Source organism: Borostomias antarcticus (assembly GCF_949987555.1).
Source record: "Borostomias antarcticus genome assembly, chromosome: 8".
NCBI classification, from domain to species: Eukaryota; Metazoa; Chordata; class Actinopteri; order Stomiiformes; family Stomiidae; genus Borostomias; species Borostomias antarcticus.
In genome coordinates this window covers 26,283,460-26,305,079 of record NC_140241.1, presented here as the reverse complement: position 1 = coordinate 26,305,079, position 21,620 = coordinate 26,283,460, and the positions used below count along the sequence as shown (strand labels likewise).

Sequence of the window (21,620 nt, the reverse complement as noted above, 5' to 3'; positions counted from 1 at the left end):
AATCATCAGCCAATCATAGAGGTCTTTTTGAGTCAGTAAACAATGATGAAGACATGAGCTATACAGGTTAGCTGTCTTAGTGTATGGTTTCACCCCTCCCCCCGCCCCCGCCACCCCGATTACATAACATTTTCTTCTTTTCATCCTACATATCTCCACATTCGTTTCCAAATCTTCTCCATTCTCTCTCTCTTCCCATTCCCTCCACTCTCTCCCTCACTCTCTCTCTTTCTCTCTCCTCCTCTTCCTCCCTCGTCACGTCCCTCATTTGCTGTCGTCGCGGGCGGGCCGTATCTTCATCTCGGTGAACTTGAGGGAGTACTGCCAGCCTGTCCAGGAGGACCACTCGATGCCGTCGGCGTAGGAGGTGTGCTGACCGCGCAGGTACTGGCCGTTCAGGTTGGAGGTGTGGCAGTTGCGGTACCACCAGGCGCCGTGGTAGAACGAGGCGCAGTTGTTCTCCGAGTGGTCGTTGTCCTGGTCCTTGGTGGTGAACTTCATGCCGTTGTGCTTCAGCAGGGCGTCTCCTGGAGATGGACGGGGGGGAGGAGGAGGAGGAGATGATGAAGAGTAATGGTAGATGAGAGGACAGGAGGAGGACACGAGAGACGCACGGTATGGAATCGCCCGAGCGGAACGGGGGGTCACATGTGCACGCCGACAGTGATACATTCACGCGTGAAGCGTGTCGATGTATGTGCGTTTACATGTACATGTGCCCAAGCACGCATGAACGTATGTAAACAAATACAATCGCACGCCCACACACATCACATGGGTTGCCGTGTAAGGGTGCACAAAGGGTGGGAAGAGAAGATAAAACAAAAGACAGAGAGAACGAGAGAGAAGGTTAAGGTTACGAGAAGTTGACAGGTAAAGGTAACGTTCAGTATAGCCAGCTCCCTCAGTCTCCGTCCAGCCCAGCCAATCCTGAGCCTCTGTCTCCGCCCACATCAGGAACCAGCCAATCCTAAGCCTCTGTCTCCGCCCACATCAGGAACCAGCCAACCCTGAGCCTCTGTTTCCGCCCACATCAGGAACCAGCCAACCCTGAGCCTCTGTCTCCGCCCACATCAGGAACCAGCCAATCTTGAGCCTCTGTTTCCGCCCACATCAGGAACCAGCCAATCCTGAGCCTCTGTCTCCGCCCACATTAATTTGCCAAATGACTGAGGAATTTACAATCAATTATTAGCATAACTGACAGGAGATCAGAGGAAGCCAATCACTGTTCATTAACCAGATCAGAGGACCCAACACAATTATCAAAGGTTCCGCATTGACCTTTTCATCCTCCACTTTTAATTCCCTATGCCTAATGAGGACATAATCTTTAATGGTCTACTGTGTCTGTCTGCCTGTCTGCCTGTCTGCCTGTCTGCCTGTCTGGACATTTCGTATTCCCTGCTTTTAAAATAATCTATTTTTTTGTGACAAATTCAAAAAGTATACTATTCAAAAAGCAAAGGGGAGGAGTGCTCGTAAGTTCAGATGGGTGTAATGACGGTGCTATTTGGTCGGGAACACAAAAGACTGAGCTGGGTAGCCTCTTGTTAGGGTTATAATTTGAAGCATCTATTTTTGATTGGGAACCTGTAAACATACAGTTGAAGTTCACCCTATGCCATTATCCTCTTTGCTGTTTGCGTGATTAATGGAAATTCTGTAGTACTCTTAGTTGAACTCCTTTAACAGACTGTGTGTTGTTAAGTCGAAACCCCACGTCTCTGTGACATGGAGATATGGCTGTTTCAATCAACCCACATTGTTGGCTTCTGAGCCCAAGTGGGAGGAGTTCACTCGCTTATTTATACCCTCGAGAAATAGGCGGTCCTAAAATAAGTCCAAATGACTGGAGGTGAATGGGCGAGTATGTTTGGCCGCTCTGTGGCGCCCCCCTCGGGTCGTAGCCGGAGGGGGGCAGTGCGGTGCACTCTGGGCTCTCCCCCCGCACACCCCAGTCCAAACCCCTTGTCTCTAGTGCACCCACACAGGGAGCTGGCTTCGTTCTAAGTTTTGTTATCATTAGTGGACTCGGCCTGTGAGTCGAATCCGCTCCAAAATGTAATGGGTTCTAAGGGGGCCCATGGTAGTTTTCACGTAATCGTAGTCCAAATAATGAATGGATGTGAACGCCAGTGAACCCGCCCCATGACTTGGATCCAATTTTTGCATAATCCTGCTTAGAGACAAACAAATAAACAAACAAACAAACGCTCACACGCCACCAATATCATTACCTCTCACCCTGCGCTGTCGCTGGGACGGATGAAAGAACGATACTCTTGATTGTTATTGCTCGAACTCATCACCTGTTTGATTGTTATCATTTGGGTGCGTTAAGTCAGTCACTCAGTCAGCGCTCAGTGATCAGAATTTACTTAACGGGTTGCTCAGTTACGCTCAGACTGATCTGCTCAGAGCACAAGTGAGCAGTTTTGAACTATGATCTGTTTGAGCCAAACACCACGTCATAATCATCATCACCTGAGCAAAAAAAAAACAAGGGGTGCGTTTAGGCTTGGGAATCGTTGGGACGCTGCTCGCTAATCACATGACTGACAACAGGTGAAAAGTTCTCATCTCCTAGCAACTCAGCGCTCGGTTAGAGCAGACCGTTAAGTGGTTTTAAAAACCGCTCAGTGCTCAAAGTGAGCATTCTAAGAGTGAGCACTCAGCTACTTAACGCACCCAATGTGAAGTGAACAGTGTTGCAGTGTACTGTAGGCCTATTCCTATAGATGCGAAAGCGCATTGGTGCAATCCAGGCCAAAGTAAATGTCCCCTCAGAAATGAAAACCTCTCTGAAAAGACCTAGCTCCCTGCTGTCTATCTTTCTCCCACTCCCCCTCCCTCTCTCTCCCTCTCCCCCTCTCACTCCATCCCTCTCTCTCCCGCGTTCTTCCTCTTTCTTACGATCCACACTGCAGGGCATTAAAAGCCCTTCACTGGCCCCGGGGTGTGGTTGCTCACACAAACATCCTGCCCCCCCCCCCCCCTCCGAGCCCACTCCCCCCGCACGCTCGCCGTTTCCACGGTAACCCGCTGCGCCAAGTCCGACGGCACAAAGCGCGGCGGTCCGCGCTGACGGCCCCCCCCCCCCCCCCCCGCCACTTGCGGTGAGGAATGAATAGAGGCAATAAATTGACGAAATAAATAGCGGAGAGTGCGACACCCCTTTAGTGGAGCTGTCAGCTTGAGGAGGACCAGCGGATGCAGTTATGCACTTAGAGGCTCATTTGCCAGCTCACCCTGTGTCACCTTGGTAGCTGAGGGGGGAAAGGTTGGCGTGGAGGGGCGTGGGGGGGGGGGGGGGGGGGTTCCGCTCTTTTGAAGCCCATTAGTACCCAGCTGCCTCGGGTCCAAGTAAGCACCTGGCTGCTCATCTCAGATCAAGAGCGTGGGGAAAAACCATCGCCTCGTCAGGCGGGGGAGATAAAACAACAATTATGTTCTTGCCCTGGGAGATAGGAGGGCTGGGGGTGGGGGATTTAGACATCCGAAAGGCGCGTCATTCCAAGGTCGGACCTGTTGATCTTTCTGTCGCGGGGATGCGATACGTCCCGTGTTTTTCAAATGAACCCAATGTATGGCGTGACAGGGCGTCTCTGGGCTCACGTCTCTATCGCAATATATTTCCACCGTGCTGTCTAATCTCCATTCTTCTCCCTTTTTTCTCTACCTCTCCTCTACTCCATTTGTCTCTATCTCTCTCTCTCTCTCTCTCTCTCTCTCTCTCTCTCTCTCGGCACTCCTCTCAACAAAGGTTCGTCTTGCTCCTTTGTTGCAGCAGCATTTTGCTGTTGATGCTGCAGGTCAAGAGTAGTAATTAATTGGGGGGTAATTTAATCATGGTGACAGGAGCCTGGCTGCCTAGACACGCCAGGGGAGTGACACACACACACACACACACACACACACACACACACACACACACACACACACACACACACACACACACACGACTAGTTAACAAGAGCATGCACACAATTTAATACCTCTATTTGTGTTCACATTTGACAAGAAATCCTCGAACAAACAATAATATAGATGTGCATGCTTTGGGGATCTCAACGACTTGAGTTTCCAGTCTCAGTCTACGGATACAGGAAGCAGCGTCGTTAATCTTGCCATCTGCAAGACTCTCAAAACTAGTCTGTGGACATTACCTAGGCTTCCAAATATAAACACCAGCAATTTACATTTGTACCCAAGTAGTATACAGTAATAGCATCTTCGAGCAGTTGGTACTGTAAAAAGAATGCCTCTTCTAGAGTGTGATCAATTGACATGCTACTTCTAAAATGATGACTTCTCTACTGTCCTCATCAACAACAACAACACCATCTGGTGTATGAACACAGACACCCACACCCACACACACACACACACACACATGTCCACTGTGTACCTGCATTGCCAGAGTAGTCCCCTACGGTCAGAGGGTATCCGTCATCGTCTGGGTCGACAGAGAACAGGCCCACTCCGAAGGTCCCGTACTGAGCGAACGCCGTGCTGTTCTCAAAGTCCTCAAGGTCAATACGCAGCTCATAGTTCCCCTGGATGGACAGAGCGTGGATTTGCTTCAGACCTGCACACAGACGGAGGACGAGAGGGAGGGAGAGATGGAGGGAGGGAGGGAAGGGGGGGGTTAGTGTTGTTTTCATAATCATCTCAGATTCTCATGGTGTTCTCTGAAAAACGTGACTGCCACTGGAGGTTTGATCCTGATGTCTACCAAGGGTATTTTTCATTAGTTTCATAGATTATGAAAGTGTAAACTGTAAGCTTTCAAATGACGTGCCATGCATTGAAATCGGCAAATATTTGAAGAAGATAAGCTTGGTACGCCCGAAATCACTAAGCAGAGAAAAAAGGGCTTCAAAGAGCAGTTCACACTTCTCAAAGGAAGTGAAGAAAGCGAGAGAGAGAAGAGAGATGAGCTGACCCACGCGAGAGAGTCCCAGCATCCCAGAGGGGGACACCTCGGCGTGGCCCCCGGAGACAGCGGCAGTCTGCTTCAGGAAGCATCAAACACAGCGAGGGCGTTCTCAGGCCCCGCCCCCCCGCCGAACACTTACAGCCAGCGCCCCCCCCCCCCCTCGGGAGAGCGTGGGCAGTTCCGGGAACAGGCTGGTTATAATGGACACTGGGACTAAGAGAATCACAGCTGCTTAACAGAATGGACAGACAGCCGAAGAGACAGACGCAGCTGCTCCAGGTACTTTAACCACTGGCTGGTCAAGCAGACCGGCTCTTGAAGTTCCAACAGGTCTTATACCTGCTCGGATGAGAGGAATGAAGACGGTCAGCTCCCTTCGGTTCAACAAACCTTGTCTAAAGTGGTTGTGTAGGTGTGTGTATGTGTCTGTTAGTAGGTGTGTGTGTGTGTGTGTGTGTGTGTGCTTGTGTAAGGATATTTCCCAGTGACTGAGCTTGGAGGCAGTTATGACAGAAACTCGATACAGCGCACACCTCTTCAGGTCAACGATGGACAGAGAGAGAGAGAGAGGGATAGACGTGAAGAGAGGAAGAGAGCGTGACAGAGAGAGAGATAGAGTTGAAGAGAGAACAAGGGTGAGACAGAGAGAGACCCATTTAAAAAATAAAAAAAAGAAATCAGTGATACAGGCCACGATGTACCCAATTCAGCGATGAGGCTCCATCTACATGTTCTATCTTCTATCTTATCATGTTCTATCATAACTATCAGAACAGGAAACAGACAATAAACAGACACGGACGGCAGTTCTGCTGCCGAGTTCCGAGGCGCCTCCGTCTCAGAAGTCGAACGACGTAAGCAGAGGCGGCGAGATGGCGAGATAGCATCGAGGGACTAGCTCGCCACACCCGCTGCCGAGTTCCGAGGCGCCTCCGTCTCAGAAGTCGAACGACGTAAGCAGAGGCGGCGAGACGGCGAGATAGGGTCGAGGGACTAGCTCGCCACGCCCACCCCCTGCTGTGCGCTTCCTGGGGGCTGACGGTGCTCCCGGGGGCCACAGGGCCGGCGCACTCCTGCGTTGATCGAAGACAGAGGGAGGAGCCGAGCGGCAGCTGGAGCGGGGGAGGGACGGACGCCAGACCTGGGACGGGATCCGGAGGCACGGTAGGTCAGATGGCGGTGGCGCCCCTGCCTGAAGTCTGCGCAGTGCTGCTTCCTGCTCTGTCCAGAGAGCCAATACAGGCACAGCTGGGGTGTTGTCACAAGCCGTGTTTCCATCCACACGTTTTATGCAAATTAAGTAATATCGAATTAAAAATGCCTTATGGAAACAGTAAAATTCGATTAAAAGTCATGAAAATCGACAAGAATTTTGTGCTGTCGATCTCGTCGGATTTTCTTTTGCTCGATAAAAAGCTTTTGCGATAAATGCTTTATCCGATTTAAAGCTCTTCGATGGAAACGCACGTTCGCCGGCTTTATTCGCATTCATATTTTTCACATAATTTGATTGACAAGTGGATGGAAACATGGCTACAGAGATGAAACGATGCCGGGAGAACAACGAGGAGTTAAAAGCAGAGGCTCGGAATCGCTGACAAGGCTGGATCGGAAGATTAGTCTGACGAGCGTGTGAGAGAGGGCATCCCCACAGAATCGTCAGTCCTGATACCTCCGACTAACCCTGACGAGGAAAGTGGAGTAATGACCAGTTGGCGCACAGCGCCAACTCTAGGGCCGTTTCAGACAGGAAACCACGGCGTGGGCGTTGACAGGCAGTGATTGGGACCTGTCAGGTATGAAGCGCACAGGGGCGGACTACAACGCAAACCCATCCTGCCTTCTCTACACCTCCCTCTCTCTCTCAGCACTCCCCTTTCTCTCTCTCACTCTTTCCCTCTTTACATTTCCCTGGTCTGGAGTGAGGCTAATTTGACAGCCAGCCCAGATGAACCAGCACATTGTCATTCCGGGGTGTGGATTGAGGGAGACAGGGTTTTATTCTCGCCCAGTGGGGGGGCTGATCCATAGCGCTTCATTTTCACAGTGCCATATCTCACAGTCATTCTGACTCAGTCTAACTCTTTCTTACAGACACATTCACATACAGTAGGCTGATGCCAGGGCTTAAAAATTTTATTATATTTCAATCAGTTAATTCTGAGCAAAACAAATATTTTAATGTTTCTGTTCTTTATGTTCTTGAACCGGTTAGAACAAAATAAAATACCGGTTAATTCTGTTCTTTTTTCAATACTCGCGTAAAATATATAACCCTAACCCTAACCTAACACATCTGGTCGCGACCCAGGTAACCAGCCGAATCGGGCCGATTCCGGCTAAGTGTCAGCGCACTTAGCCGACACTTAGCTGTGTTCTGGCAGCGGCTCACCTAAACTGAGCCATATCTGGCCCAATAATGGCTGCCATAAAAAAAAAATTGCCATAAAAAAAAAGTGACCAATAGGATTCACAGCAGCTCGCAAGAAGTGGAAAGAGTAGCCTGAGCTGTAGTATATCTATCTTAAATAGAACCATAAGGCTTTATGTGGTATGCTACTGTATGTCATGAATATACAACGGCTCTTGTGAAATATTCCACTGAACGAAAAAAGAATGCTATTAACCGGTAATGGAGATTTCAAATTAACGTTTCTGTTCCGGACCAGTTAAAGATGATTATGTTTTTGTTTCCATTTTTGCTTCTAGCAAAATATCATTCGGTTCTGGTTTTCGTTTTTACTTCTTGAATCCCTGATGCACGAGCGCACACACACACACACACACACACACACACACACACACACACACACACACACACACACACACAGACACACACACACACACACACACAGGCACACAGAGCTTAAAGCCGTGAATGTTTTAACACCACGCAGCGCACATGAGACGACGGCGGTCGTCACCAGATCTTCACCTCGGGGGACAACAGTTTCAAACAACTTTTAAAAGAAAGACGAGGGAATGTTTCCTCTTTAGAAAAAATATGTGCAAATAAGACAAGCAGATGCAACACAGCTCTATTTAAAACCCCTCCGCTGCCATTTTAATTTACATAGATTTAATTCAGCCCCTAATGAAAGCCCCGGAGAATCCCTCCCACTGATTTGATTGGAATAATTAAAATGTTAAACCATAGGCAACAACTGAGAGTTCCAACGCTGTTAAAAACGTAAATGCTCAGGTGTGGTTCGACGTTAATGATATTCTGTTGTTGGTTTATTTAAACATCGCTGAGAGGGTTTTTAAGGCGTTTTTCTGCATAGGCTAATTGCCATACTGATGGTGAGGTAAGGGAGATGTCTCCTCCCTCTTCTCATTTCTCATTCAGAGAGGACTATGGAGGCCTGGAGGGGCCAAGGTGAGGTGTCAGACAGAAACTTTCACATAAAAGGTGCAATTAATTTCTCATCTCCAACATTGACTTCTCAGTGACTTGAGTCTCAGAGAAAATATTGATGTCAGGCTTTCGTGATGGGCATAAATGATCCGTTTGGACAGGATGCGCTTGATCGCAGAGTGGTTCATGAATATAGGATGAAGCGATATGAATAAGCAGAGACGTTGGAGAAGACGGTACACCATATCTATTCACAAGACCACATAAGGACGCTACACAGGGATCCTAGCCACCCCACCCCCATTGAGCACTGGGCTTTATTGCAGAGGAAAACAATGTTTGATAGTAGACTTTTGTAACAATGCTTTTATTCATTCAGCACAAACTTCTCAAACAGCCCTCCTCCGCATCATACTGTAGCAAGATTGTGAATTCTATTTGCGTCATCGCGTGATCCATCCACAAGGCTGTGTGTCAAGAGCCACTGTTTGTTTTGGTTTCAACTAGTGAGGGTTCACTGTGTACACTGTACTCAAAACCACTTTTGTTTTTCACAACATCCTAGCCGTCTGACTCGGTCTGCTAAAACGCCGCTGTGAGATGAGGAGATAAATCCCAGGTGCCCCGGTTCCTCCCCATCTCAACAACCACATCACTTATGCATGGTGAAGTGGGAGCTAGGTTCTGCCTCGGGTGGACAAACACACAATCCTCTCAGGTAGAGTCAGGTCTGGTGCGAGTGTGTAGGTGTCCCAGCCCACTGGAATAGAATAGAAAGTCTAGAAAAGAAAGTTTAGCGAGGGCAGGGGAGTGGGATCGAGAGACTGGTCCGTCGGAAGAACAGACCGCTCGCAGGGTGGGGTTAGCTGTCCAGGCAGAGGGGTGGTGGGGGGGAGATAATGGGTCGTAGGAGGAGGGGGGTCTGTCCAGGGGGTGTCTTCAGTGTCAGTCTAATGCAGCCGTTGGCTGTTGAGGAGAGAAGCAGTCGTGTCAGGAAAGAAGCAGTCGTGGAACCTCTCCTTCGCCGTTCTGACGCTCCGCCATCTCCCGTCTCTGCGGGGCAGAGCGGAAGAGAGGAGGAAATACTTGAAGCATTTTCCTGTCATGCCAATAAAGCATTGACATTGAACATTTTAATTTAATTAATATGGGATGAACATTTTAATTTAATGAATATGGGATGATCCAAGACAGAAAGAGAGAGAGAGAACAAGAGAGTGAGAGACACAGAGAGAGAGAGAGGGGGGGGGTCAGACAGACAGAGGCAGAGAGAGAGGGTGAGAGAAAGAGAGAGAGAGAAAGAGGGACACCGGAGGACAAGATTACCATCCCTCTTTCCAGACGGCGGCGCCCCCCAGAGAGAGACAGCGGCAGCCCTCTCAATAGGCACAGCCAGTGAAGAGAGTCCTCCTAACAACTAATTTTAAATATGGAGCACATGCTGTATACAGCTGGGGACACACTGTGCTGTGTCACCGCAGTAACAAGTCAGTGAAAAATGACACACTAAAAATGAAATATATCTGCAATTACCTTATTAAAATTGGGTCATGGTAATCCATAACTCATTTCAGGGTTGTGAGGTTTCTAGGGCAGCGGACAAATGCTACTTGTTTGGTGAGTTAAGTGTGTAATTTGTCAGTTTCAGTTTTTTTTTCCTCAAGAGGGCGCGTGGTGTGGGGGACGTGGCGAGCCACGAAGCTGGAGAGGCTGACATTGATTAAATCATTACGAGGGGATATTTGTGTACCTCAAATGTGATTTAACAGCTAATGAACGTGACATCAATGTCTGGGGATTAAAAATGTAAGGGATCTCAGCTGGGAGCCTCTGTCTTGCAGCTAAAAGGTTCAAATATTAATGATTTATTTGCTTTGATTTGAAAAGTATGTAGGGGAAAGGAAGCCATGCTTTTAAGGGACTATCTCTTCTCCACAGACTGGCTCCGTGCCATTGGGGAGAGAGGAACAGAATGAGAAACAGACCTCTAAAGCCTACAGAGAAATGATTACACTGTACCTCTCTGCCCCATGTGACATTTCTCCCTCTTAATTATTAATAATGCTTTTCCCTTCTGCCATGCCACGGGGCAAATCTCCCGACTACTGGTTGAAGAGAAAAAAAAAACCTCTCACTTTCGTTTTTCTTTTCTAAGTGTCGTTCTATTTCTACTTCTCTCTCTCTCTCTCTCTCTCTGTCTGAGTCGTGTTTCTATTCTGTGAGAGAAGGTAGCGGAGAGGGAGGAGAAGAGAGGAGGAGGAGGAGTATGAAGAGGATCAGTGGGCTTCTATGGAAATGGAGGAGGGGAGAGACGGCGGGCCTCCTCGACGAGACAGGCTGGTCGGGAAGGGGGGGTCTTTGAACAAGTCTACTGAAAGGCTTGCTGTCGCACACTCATCAAAGGAGAGGGACACGGCGGGTCAGGACACAGGCAGGTGTGCGCTGAGCTTCCTCACACCGCCGAGCGTGACGTCAGAGAGAGGGAGGAGAGAGTGTTTAAGTGCAGAGATTTTTTTTCGTTGGTGTGGGTGTGTATGTTTGTGTGTATGTGTGAGATAGTGCTAGACAGACAGACATACAGTCATACCATGGACCTCCCCCTCTCCTCCCTCTCTCTGACGCCACACTCGGCAGTGTGAGAGGGTTCAGCGCACACCTGTGTTTTGTCCCTCTGTGCTCCTCTGCTGTAATGAGTGTGTGACAGCATGCCTTTCAGCAGAGTGGACCTATAGACCTTCCGTTAAATGGGATTTCACAAAATGACTGTTTAGCTGTCGTAAATATTTTTAATGAGTTTTTGATCAGCTCCGTTTTGGAACTGGGCAGCAATTTCACAGAAATTCAGTTCCCAATGGCTCTAATTAATGAAGCAACTACACAATTTACGTATAAAGATGAGGCAAAGTTAAATAAAATCCTTATATGTGCAAGATAATGTCTTGAGATAGCCTACCAGGTAAAATGACAGTATTCAGTATGATATTCAGTATTCATACAGCGGGTTCCAATGTAGCTTTATTTGTCACCTTGAATACTTGGCTAACATCAGAAGATATACTAAAAACTGTGGTAGCTACTGTACCAAAAGAAGGGGAAGAGTTATATATTATTCACATTACATGGGTCGTGACGTGTAAATTTTGTGTCCTGAGGCCATCAATTTAACATAAAAAGATACATATATATATACACTATATTGCCAAAAGTATTCACTCACCCATCCATATAATTGAATTCAGATGTTCCAATCACTTCCATGGCCACTGGTGTATAAAATCAAGCACCTAGGCATGCAGACTGCTTCTACAAACATTTATGAAAGAATGGGTCGCTCTCAGGAGCTCAGTGAATTCCAGCGTGGTACTGTAATAGGATGCCACCTGTGCAACAAGTCCAGTCGTGAAATTTCCTCGCTACTAAATATTCCACAGTCAACTGTCAGTGGTATTATAACAAAGTGGAAGCGATTGGGAACGACAGCAACTCAGCCACGAAGTCGTAGGTCATGTAAAATGACAGAGCGGGGTCAGCAGATGCTGAGGCGCATAGTACGCAGAGGTCGCCAACTTTCTGCCGAGTCAATCGCTACAGACCTCCAAACTTCATATGGCCTTCAGATTAGCTCAAGAACAGTGCGTAGAGAGCCATGGGTATCCATGGCTGAGCAGCTGCATCCAAGTTTGGTGGAGGGGGGATTATAGTGTGGGGTTGTTTTTCAGGAGCTGGGCTTGGCCCCCAGTGAAAGGAACTCTGAATGCTTCAGCATACCAAGTGATTCTCGACAATTCCATGCTCCCAACTTTGTGGGAACAGTTTGGGGATGGCCCCTTCCTGTTCCAACATGACTGCACACCAGTGCACAAAGCAAGTGCTTTGTGTATTGTATTGAAGCGACCGTTGTAGATGTGTAGATCAATCCGCAGAGGGGATTCAGGAAGCATAACTACTTACGGTAGCTACTGTTATTGTTTATGTTGCTAGACTACCTAGTTTGCGGAAGTTTACACACGTATGTGCTGCGACTAAATAGTTCTATGCTAAATATTTAAAAAAGCCTTGAATGATTTTTCACGGTGCCCACACACATCCATTGTATGACCAAAACGGTGATAGAGCAATTATCAGACTTTCTCAATAATGCTAGTTTTGTCAACGTTTTGATCTGAACCATTGTATTTATCATCATAAGTAACCTTAAAACAGGGCTAAACATGCATTTTCCCTTTACTACTCCTTTAAGGCTAGCCTTGATAAAGGTGTGGTGGTGAGCTCTGTACTGTATTTCTTGACCTGCGCAAGGTTTTTGATACAATAAATCACTCAGTACTCTTTCAAAGTTCAAGACACTCTTTCAAAGTTGTCTAAATTCAAACTTTCTGTTGATGTACTAAATTGGATGCAGTCTCACCTACTTGACCACTCTCAGTGCGTCTAGATAAAACACAAAGCATCATGTCTAAGAGCCTGCATTATGGGAGTGCCACAAGTTTCCATGTCAGAATCAGAATCAGAATTGATTTTATTGCCATGCAGTTTTTCAACATACTACGAATTTTCTTAGTAGTACATAGTACAAAATAGGACAAGCTAAGAAAAAACAATATACAAAAAGTAGCGCGGTCAATGTATATACATTGATTATGCAGAGTGTAATGTGTAAGTCTGTGTGTGTACCGTATGTGTATAGGGTGTGTACGTTGTGATGTGTGAGTGTGGACCGTGGTGGGGGGGGGGGGGGGGGGGACAAGCCGTGGGGAAGAAGCTGGCTCTGTGGCGTGCAGACGTGGTCCTAATGGAGCCACAGCCTCCTGCCTGAGGGGAGTGGCACGTAGAGATTACGGCCTGGGTGGGAGGGGTCGGCCGCAATCTTCCTGGCCCGCTTCAGGGTCCTGGAGCAGGGCCAGGAGGGAGGGCAGGTTGCAGCTGATCAAATTCTCGGCGGATCCATTGGCCAACAATTGGCCATTGTTGTTCAGGGCATACAGTACATCAATGATCTCCCATCTGTGTGCGAGGGTGTGATAACATAGCTAACTTAAGACTCATCAAGAATTTGTTCAAAGCCTTATTTCCATTACTCATGTTGGTCTTAGGTAAATAAGACTGTCTTACAACCAGGTAGGTCACTTCATAAACAAGCTCTGAAAGTCCTGGACTACCGACATTGTCATTGTGATATACTTGTTAAGTATAAAAAAGTATAAAAGCTTTGACAACTCAAATATGTATTCAGATGTCTAATTAGTGCATACGACTATCTCATAATGCTGCTCCTCCTCCGTTGAAGAGCTCTGTTCAGCTTCACGGTCAACTTCAAGGGGAGATTGTAAAATCCCTAAAAGAAGCTCTGGCTTTACATAATCATTTTTTTCATTTAAAGCCACTTAGGAATGGCACAAGCTCCCTGACCGTTTGCAAACATGTACATATTTCCATATTATTTTTCCTGTGATGTCAAAAGAACTGCCATCAGACAGACAGACAGAGCACTGTGTGTTGTGTTCCAGTACAGTATTTAATGGTTCAAAGCAGACTACAGACTACAGCTTGAGGAGAGACTGCGGGGTTGTTTGCTCAACGGGAAGCAGGCAGAGCAACGCTGCAGGGCTGTTTCTGCGGCAGCATCTTATTCGCCGGCTGTTGTTTGCTCAGCGTTACCCACGGCTTCCTCGTTAGCCCTCTCCGGGGCCCTCCCGGCCCCGCCGAGGACGCAGATATTAAGCATGAGTATTATTAATCCATATTATTTCCTTTTCAGAAGAAAGATTCTCCTGTGCCTTCTGTAAAGACGCCGCCGATGCCGAGCTGCTCAGATTCCCGCCCTGCGGCAATCACACGCCATCAAATATTCCTGCTTTAATGTTGGAGTAGGAGACGAGACGAGGAGAGGGGAGGGAGGAGGAGGAGGAGAGGGGGAGGAGGGGGAGGGGAGAGAGAAGGAACATGTTCTGGAATATTCTACACGCCAGAGTACTTATCTATCTACACTCCGCTTGCTGCCACTCTACCTGCTGACCTCCAAACCCTTGTATAGGATCTTTGCATTCTAACTTGTTCTGTGTCTGGGTCTTGTATGACTGCATTGTACTCTATTGCTACAGAGTAGCGATATATTCTCTCTGTCATCTTATCTCTGCCAAAATAGCGTAATAGGCTCAGCAAAACTGATGACAGTAGCAGAGGGTTGGATGGTGTGTGGCAGGGAGGCAGAAAGCCACCCCCATGCTGGTGATTACTGACCGGTATGGTTACAGGCTGTGTCCTGCTAGCACACTCCTGGGGTGTGTTTACAAGGTCGGGGGTCATCTCTGATGGATAGAGAGAGAGAGAGAGAGAGAGAGAGAGAGAGAGAGAGAGAGAGAGAGAGAGAGAGAGAGAGAGAGAGAGAGACGCACAGAGGAGAGACATCACTGGCTGTTTAATGGCTCCATTAGTAGAGAGACACAGGGGAGGAGGAGAATCAGAGAGAGGGGGAGAGGGGTGGAGAGAAAAAGAGCGTGAGACACATTCTCAGCCGCTCACACACACACACACACACACACGCACACACACACACACACACACACACACACAGACCTCTTCTAATAGGGTGTATGGATCTATAAAGAGCTTCAGCACCATTCCCTCTGCTCATACATCCATTCAGGGCCATGCACCGTGCCCCCCTTGCCACCCCTCCCCTCTCCCTCCCTCGCACCAAACAGAGGGAGCTGCCATGGGTGTAGGGCTGAATTAGGTCGGCTCTGAATCAGTACATAGTTCCGCTTTCAGGAAAACTCTTGTATAAACTTCCCAGCTCTCTGAGGGGGTAAGCAAGCCATGTTGGGCTGGGTCGACTGTGTGCTTGGGCTCTACATATCAGGTGAATTAGAGGGAGGGATGTTTCGTATTTCTGTAGTCATGGACATCAGTGGAATCCATTAACCCACCCATCTAATCCGCTCCCACGCATACACGCTATTTAGCCTGTTAAGAGCTGGATACTCACCATTACTTCCCTAGTGTTACTAATAAAATGTTGTGTGTGTGTGTGTGTGTGTGTGTGTGTGTGTGTGGGTATGCGTGTAGGCGTGTGTGTATACGTGCGAGAGTTCATTCAAAAGAGTGTGGGCTGGATGCACTTCACTACGCTTGCCAACCGAACTGGCAGGTCACAATCACATGCTGACAAGCTGTGATTAAACCGGCATAAATCCATCCCCATCTTTAATACACGCCGCGAACGCATGCACGCACCAACAAACACACACACACACACACACACACACACACACACAGCAAACTTTGGAGAGAGAACAAACTGTCAGAGAGCGAGAGTAAGAGATAGATAGATGCCTGTAGAGAAAGAGATGCCTGTAGAGAAAGAGAGAGAGAGAAAGAGAGAGAGAGGGAGAGAGAGAGAGAGAGAGCAAGCTCCTTCATGGTGTGAATGTGTGAATTATTGAGATTATTCTGATTATTCTGATATTTTGATGATTCTTACCCTGATGTATGTTTAATTGGCTTTGCTGTGAGAATCATCGGCGAGGCATACCTGATCACAAAGAGCTATAGCCTGTGGACTGATGGGAGTCAATGGCACTGCCTGTGTTGGGAGTCAAAGGAGGTGCTTTTAACCATCACTTTGCAACCACCACCAAAATGTAGGCCCAAGTGAGCAGAGACTTCCATATCTTTTGAGCTGGCAGTAATTATGAAGTTCATCACTCTGTTTTTCTCAAAAACTATTTGGTCAATTGATTCCCCAATTGCAAATCTTCAGACTGTCCTCCACAAATGATTTTCACCGATTTTTGAAATATCAAAAACTGAGCCCACAGCGCATCAAAATGTTTTACTGTTAACAGTATTGTATGCAGCTACTGTAAATACTCGCTAAATAAATCTCCAATGTTCATGAAAAAAATGACAATTTTCATGACATGGCACAGTAGATATAGTGTGACATTTTTCAGAATTGGATCTCAAAAACTGGATTTTTGACAGTATTTTGAAGTCTGTCCTCATTTTGGTCCTTCAAACTACTGATGTTCATACAGGAAAAAATACACTACCCCCAATCCTATAGTTCAAGTTCAAAATCTTTACTGTCCCACTAGGGGAAATTGGTTTGCAAACAGGTAAAACATTGGACTGGGGGAGACACGGGAAGCATGAATACAGAACAATAAACAAATAAAACATAGAACAATAAAAATGTAGACAGCCTGCTAAAAAACCCATGGCTCACAGAATTGGAGAAGAAATAATAATACCAACATTCCTTATTGAGTTCGTCAATTGCTACAGAGACAAAGGAAACCTTATGTCTCTTCGTCCTCCTAGCAGGCACCCTGAAACGACGGACAGAAGGCAGGAGCTCAAACTCCTTCTGCAGGGGATGATCAGGGCAATCTAAAATTGTGTTAGCCATTCCAAAGATCTGGTTGTTATAGATGTCCAAGGGCTGGGCCTTACGCACCCGAGAGATCTTGCTTGCCACATTAATAAGGCTCCCAAGTCTGTTCCTGTAAGACAGATTACGATTACCATACCAGGGTACGATACAGAATGTTAAAAAATATTCAATGAAGCTTCTATAAAAAAGTGTCATCATTTTTGTGCATACTTTAAAATAATTCATTTTTCTCAAAAATAACATACGCTGTTGCACTTTTTTTGAGATGGCATCCACATGTGGTTCAAAGCACAGTTTGTTATCAAGAGCCAGACCAAGATATTTGTAATTTTTTTGTCTATTTGTCTACAAGCTCGATGACATCTCCTTTGATAATGGTTGAATTAGGGCTGGGTGATGACTTCCTAAAATCAACAATGATTTCTCTGGTTTTAGTTGCATTTAACTGCAGGAAGGACTCATCACACCATGACGCAAAGTCATCAACCACTGGCCCATGATCCTGTTCCTCAGGATGCCTACAAGAAGGCTTACAATCACGGAGTCGTCAGCAAATTTTATGATATGTCTGTTCTCCTAGTTGCTGCAGAAATAATTAGTGTACATAATGTACAGGAGGGGGGGAATACAGCATCCCTGTGGGGAACCAGTGGATGAGTGGAGCTGATTGGACAGTGTACAATTGACTCTTACACACTGCAACCTATCAGTCAGGAAGTCTACAATCCAGCCAGCTATGTTGGAATCAAGTTTAAAAAGACTCGGTGTGGATGGATTGTATTGAATGCAGAGAAATCTATTCATTAAAGTCTGGCATGGTCTCTGTGCCCTCAATATGCTGATACAAGAGATGCAGTATTGTAAGGGTGGCATCCTCCACATCTCTGCCTGCTTTATAAGCAAATTGCAAGGATCTAGCAATTCCTCCACCTGTGTTAAAACCTCCCTTTTAACAAGCTTTTCAAATGTCTTCATAACTAAGAATGTAAGGGTGTACTGGCCTAAAATCATTCAACACGTTGGGTTTTTTAATCTTGGCTACTGGAACAATTGTGGAGTGTTTCCATAGCTTTGGAACCTTCTGTTGATGGAGCGGTTTTTCTAAAATGAAATGAAAAATGCCACTGAGTACCAAGGTACACAGTCAGCGCAACACTAGTGCAACAGCAATGTCTCCACCAATCAGAGACAGTGTTGTTGCCAACCCCGTCCCAATAGCGAACCCTAGGCTGGCTAAATTAACTCTGTTTGAGAGGCCACCTGTGCCACTGATTGTTTGATTGGTTTACACCTGTCTTGTTAGTCTGTGTATAGCCTACATGTACTGTAGCTCCCCCAGTCCATTTCTTTGTCTTCATTATTGTGGTTTCTCTGGTTTCTTTGTCTTTTGTTCTCCACTTGTTGAGTGTGTGCCTTGGCTTTATTGTTTATTCTTTGGTTTAGTTTTTTTACCCTTCGCGGTGCCTTTAACATTTTGTGGAAACTTGTTAGACTTGCCCTTGGTGTGACTTCATGCCCAGGGTGATAAAGAATAAAAATGTGATTGCATGCATACTCATTTTGCTGTGACATGATTTTAAAGATATAGACATTTATTAACGTAGCACCTAAACTATGGAACGACCTGCCTCCCCATGTGAAAATGGCCCCCACCCTTGAAACTTTCAAGTCTCTCCTGAAGTCCCACCTCTTTTCTTTGGCTTTTGATTCAGTGTGAGCCGTGCTCTACTTGTCTATGTGCTTTATTGTCATTTTTTGTTGTTTATGTCTACAGCTAGATGTGAGTCGTGTCTTTGTGCTTGTATTGTCTCGATCTCTTGTGTTTTGTCTTGAGTCACTGTGTATTTGCTTTTAACAGTTTTGTGTTTTAAAATGTCGAGTTTTTGACTGTTCTCTGTGTGCAGCACTTTGGCAACCTTGTGTTTATTTGTGCTATACAAATAAAGTGGATTGGATTGGATTAATGGCTAATGGCTCGCGTATTGAGAGTGACTGAATACAAATATATTGGTTTGTGGCTGGATGATAAACTCTTTCATGTAGACAGTCAAGCCTCTAAATTGCGGCAGGAAATTGGCTTCCTTTACAGAAACCGTTCTAGCTTCCCCATGTTCAGAAGGAAGATAATTGTTCAAGCCATCTTATCAATATTAGACTATGGTGACACAATCCATAGACATGCTTCTGTGACTACCCTGAAACCCCTAGACTCTGTCTACCATTCCGCCCTAAGATTTATTAATGATACTCACCACTGTTCTTTATAAGGTAGGCTGGTGGTCTCTCTCGTCTTAAGGCGTACTATCACTGGTATTTATTTTCAAAGCCATTATTGGTAAACTTCCACCATACATCTCGTCTCTGTTGGACTGGAGCCTTGGTACCTACCAGACCCGATCAAACGATCGGCTTGTTTTTAAGGTTCTTGGAGTGCATTCTGAACTTGGTGGAGCTGCTTTTTCCCATGATGCTCCTTATACCTGGAATACTTTACAACAGACTCTAAAGCTTGAGGTACTCCCTTCAGTCGCAGAGTTTAAATCCATGGCTCTTGACATTTCTACTTCAACCTGTAACTGTTTTAATAATTTTATTATTATTGCATATTGTATTTGTTCTGTTTGTGTGTACTCGTCAATACTGTAAATGAGGGCAACCTCAGTGCTTTACGAGTATTAATAAATACACGAATTAATTAGATTCCTTCCTTAAATTAACATGTTAGTGCAGCATGTTAATGAAAAAATGACATTTCACTGACATGACAACTGTCGATGTAGTGACACTTTTCAAAATTATGTCTCAAATACGAGTTGACAGTATTTTGAATTCTGTCCTCATCCTGTCCCCCTCAAACTATAGACCTTTTTTCCAGCAGCCATGTTGAAGTGTCATAGTAGGGTAAACACAGGTGTAATTGATCTAATTAATTAAGGTGTCATTCTATTTAGCGCCTCAGTCATTTCAGTGAGACAGCATGCCGAATAACAGGCACTGGCTCACCTAAATTCTAAATGACCATAATTAAGGTTATTACACCTGTGTTTACCCTGCTATGACACCTCAACATGGCTGCTGGGAAAGGGGTATATTGCTCTCATATGGAAAAAAAACAAACACTACCCACAATCCTTTAGAATAACAGCGCAAGCTTCAATCAGACGTCACTGTTGGCAACCACACCCAACCCCCAACTATATCAGGCCAAATTGATTGGCCACTGAGCACAGCTGCAGTTACTCTGCAATTAGGAAGACAAGAAGAAAAAACATTTCACACCCCAGCCAGTTTGTCACTCATGAAGATAATAGATACATACATACATAAAGGCTGCCACATGCGATTTTAAGTTTGTTTGAGAACATTTTGTAGAACTTAAGACGTTTTATTAGAAGATCAAGCGAATGCCAAACTACTAGCTTCTCACTTGGCTCAACAAGAACATGACCTTCCCTTGGTTGTCTATGGTTGAGAGTTCAAGCCCCGGATGATGCAGAATAAACATGCTAATGCCTGCATTGTACTGTTTGGATTTCAGACATGATTTTAAAGATATTTCTAATTAAAGTTTTTAATAATTAGGGTCCAGGCAGAGACCCAAAGCGCCCAGCCTCGATCCAGAAAAACTAAATCAGACTCACAAAATCAGTACACCTGGGCTCCTCCTACACTGACCTCTTCACCTCCTAAACCTCTCCTACGGTTACACATTGTCACCTAGTGCTTTTTCTCTTTTTTTGGCATAGATAGATAGATGGATAGATAGAATTGTATTCACATGTCTTGCACCGTAGTGCCCAACCCACATGGGTTTACAAGACATCGCATTAAATGGTTAATTTTATACAACCACACTAATACGCTAATACATTTGACTTGGTATTAGGCATAGGCAAAAAACACTATGGCATAACATAAATTAAACGACAAATTAAGTGACAAGTTACCCTTACAGATTAAACAAGGGATTCTTCCTCCTCTCCCAAGTTTGGCCCAAGAACACAGCCAGAGCAAAAAGCACAAACTAAGTTTATCACAATCGTCCATCTCAATGAAACTATCACAAATGTAGGACAATTTAAGCACAAATAAATCTCTTAGATCCTCATAGCAAGTAGAATAAAATAGATATTGCATGTACTGTATATCATTTTCTTGTGACTTGTCCTCTTTTTTCTAGGAGTGTGATTGCTGGTGGGACTTCTAATTTAATTCTTTACTGATGTTGACGGTTCACTTACTCTAGACAAATGTACTTACTGCTTAGTCACTTTGATAAAAGCGTATGCTAACTCATATGTAAATGTGGATGATTAGCACCTCTACGGATAGCGTTACATCATTTAGGAGATGGTTAATGGACTGCATTGATATTGCGCTTTTATCCAAAGCGCTTTTTACAATGGCCTCTCATTCACCCATTCACCCACTAATGGCGGCAGCTGCCATGCAAGGTTCTAGCCTGCTCATTGGGAGCAATTTGGGGTTCAGTGTCTCGCCCAAGGACACTTCCACATGTATTAGCGCCAAGCTATGCTGCAACATGATTGTTGACTGATTTCTGCCTTGTGCTAGTGGCATCTTAAACTGCAACGGGGAAGTAACTGACTCTCCTACAATTACATATCAGAGTCTACATTCATATTTTCAGCTCGTGTATATTTAGTTGTATAACAAAAAAAACCTCAAATCATCACTATGAATGTGTCACCCTGAAAATGTTGATGTTGATGAGAATTCCACTCATAATTCCTCTCTGTAAAGCGCATTGTGTTGCCTCTGTGTATGAAATGCGCTATACAAATAAAGTTTTTGATCATGTCTATGACTGTAACCATTACTGTACATACGTTAATACAGCCCCTCTCCAGGATTCCAAATTGCAGCGCTATCGTCAAAACTAGCAACCCAGTGTAAAGCCA

General features: G+C 45.7%; 1 protein-coding gene across 1 annotated transcript in view; it reads right to left on the bottom strand.

Moving 5' to 3' along the window:
• Window positions 1-264: 264 nt before the first annotated feature.
• The window catches only part of fibcd1b (fibrinogen C domain containing 1b), a gene marked incomplete at both ends in the record, with an annotated part of 126,028 nt that continues 104,672 nt past the window's right edge, over window positions 265-21,620 (bottom strand). Inside the window, 2 exons of the mRNA XM_084441671.1 lie at window positions 265-527; window positions 4,412-4,591. Coding sequence (XP_084297797.1) covers window positions 265-527; window positions 4,412-4,591 — 443 coding nt within the window. The remainder of the gene's footprint in view (window positions 528-4,411; window positions 4,592-21,620) is intronic.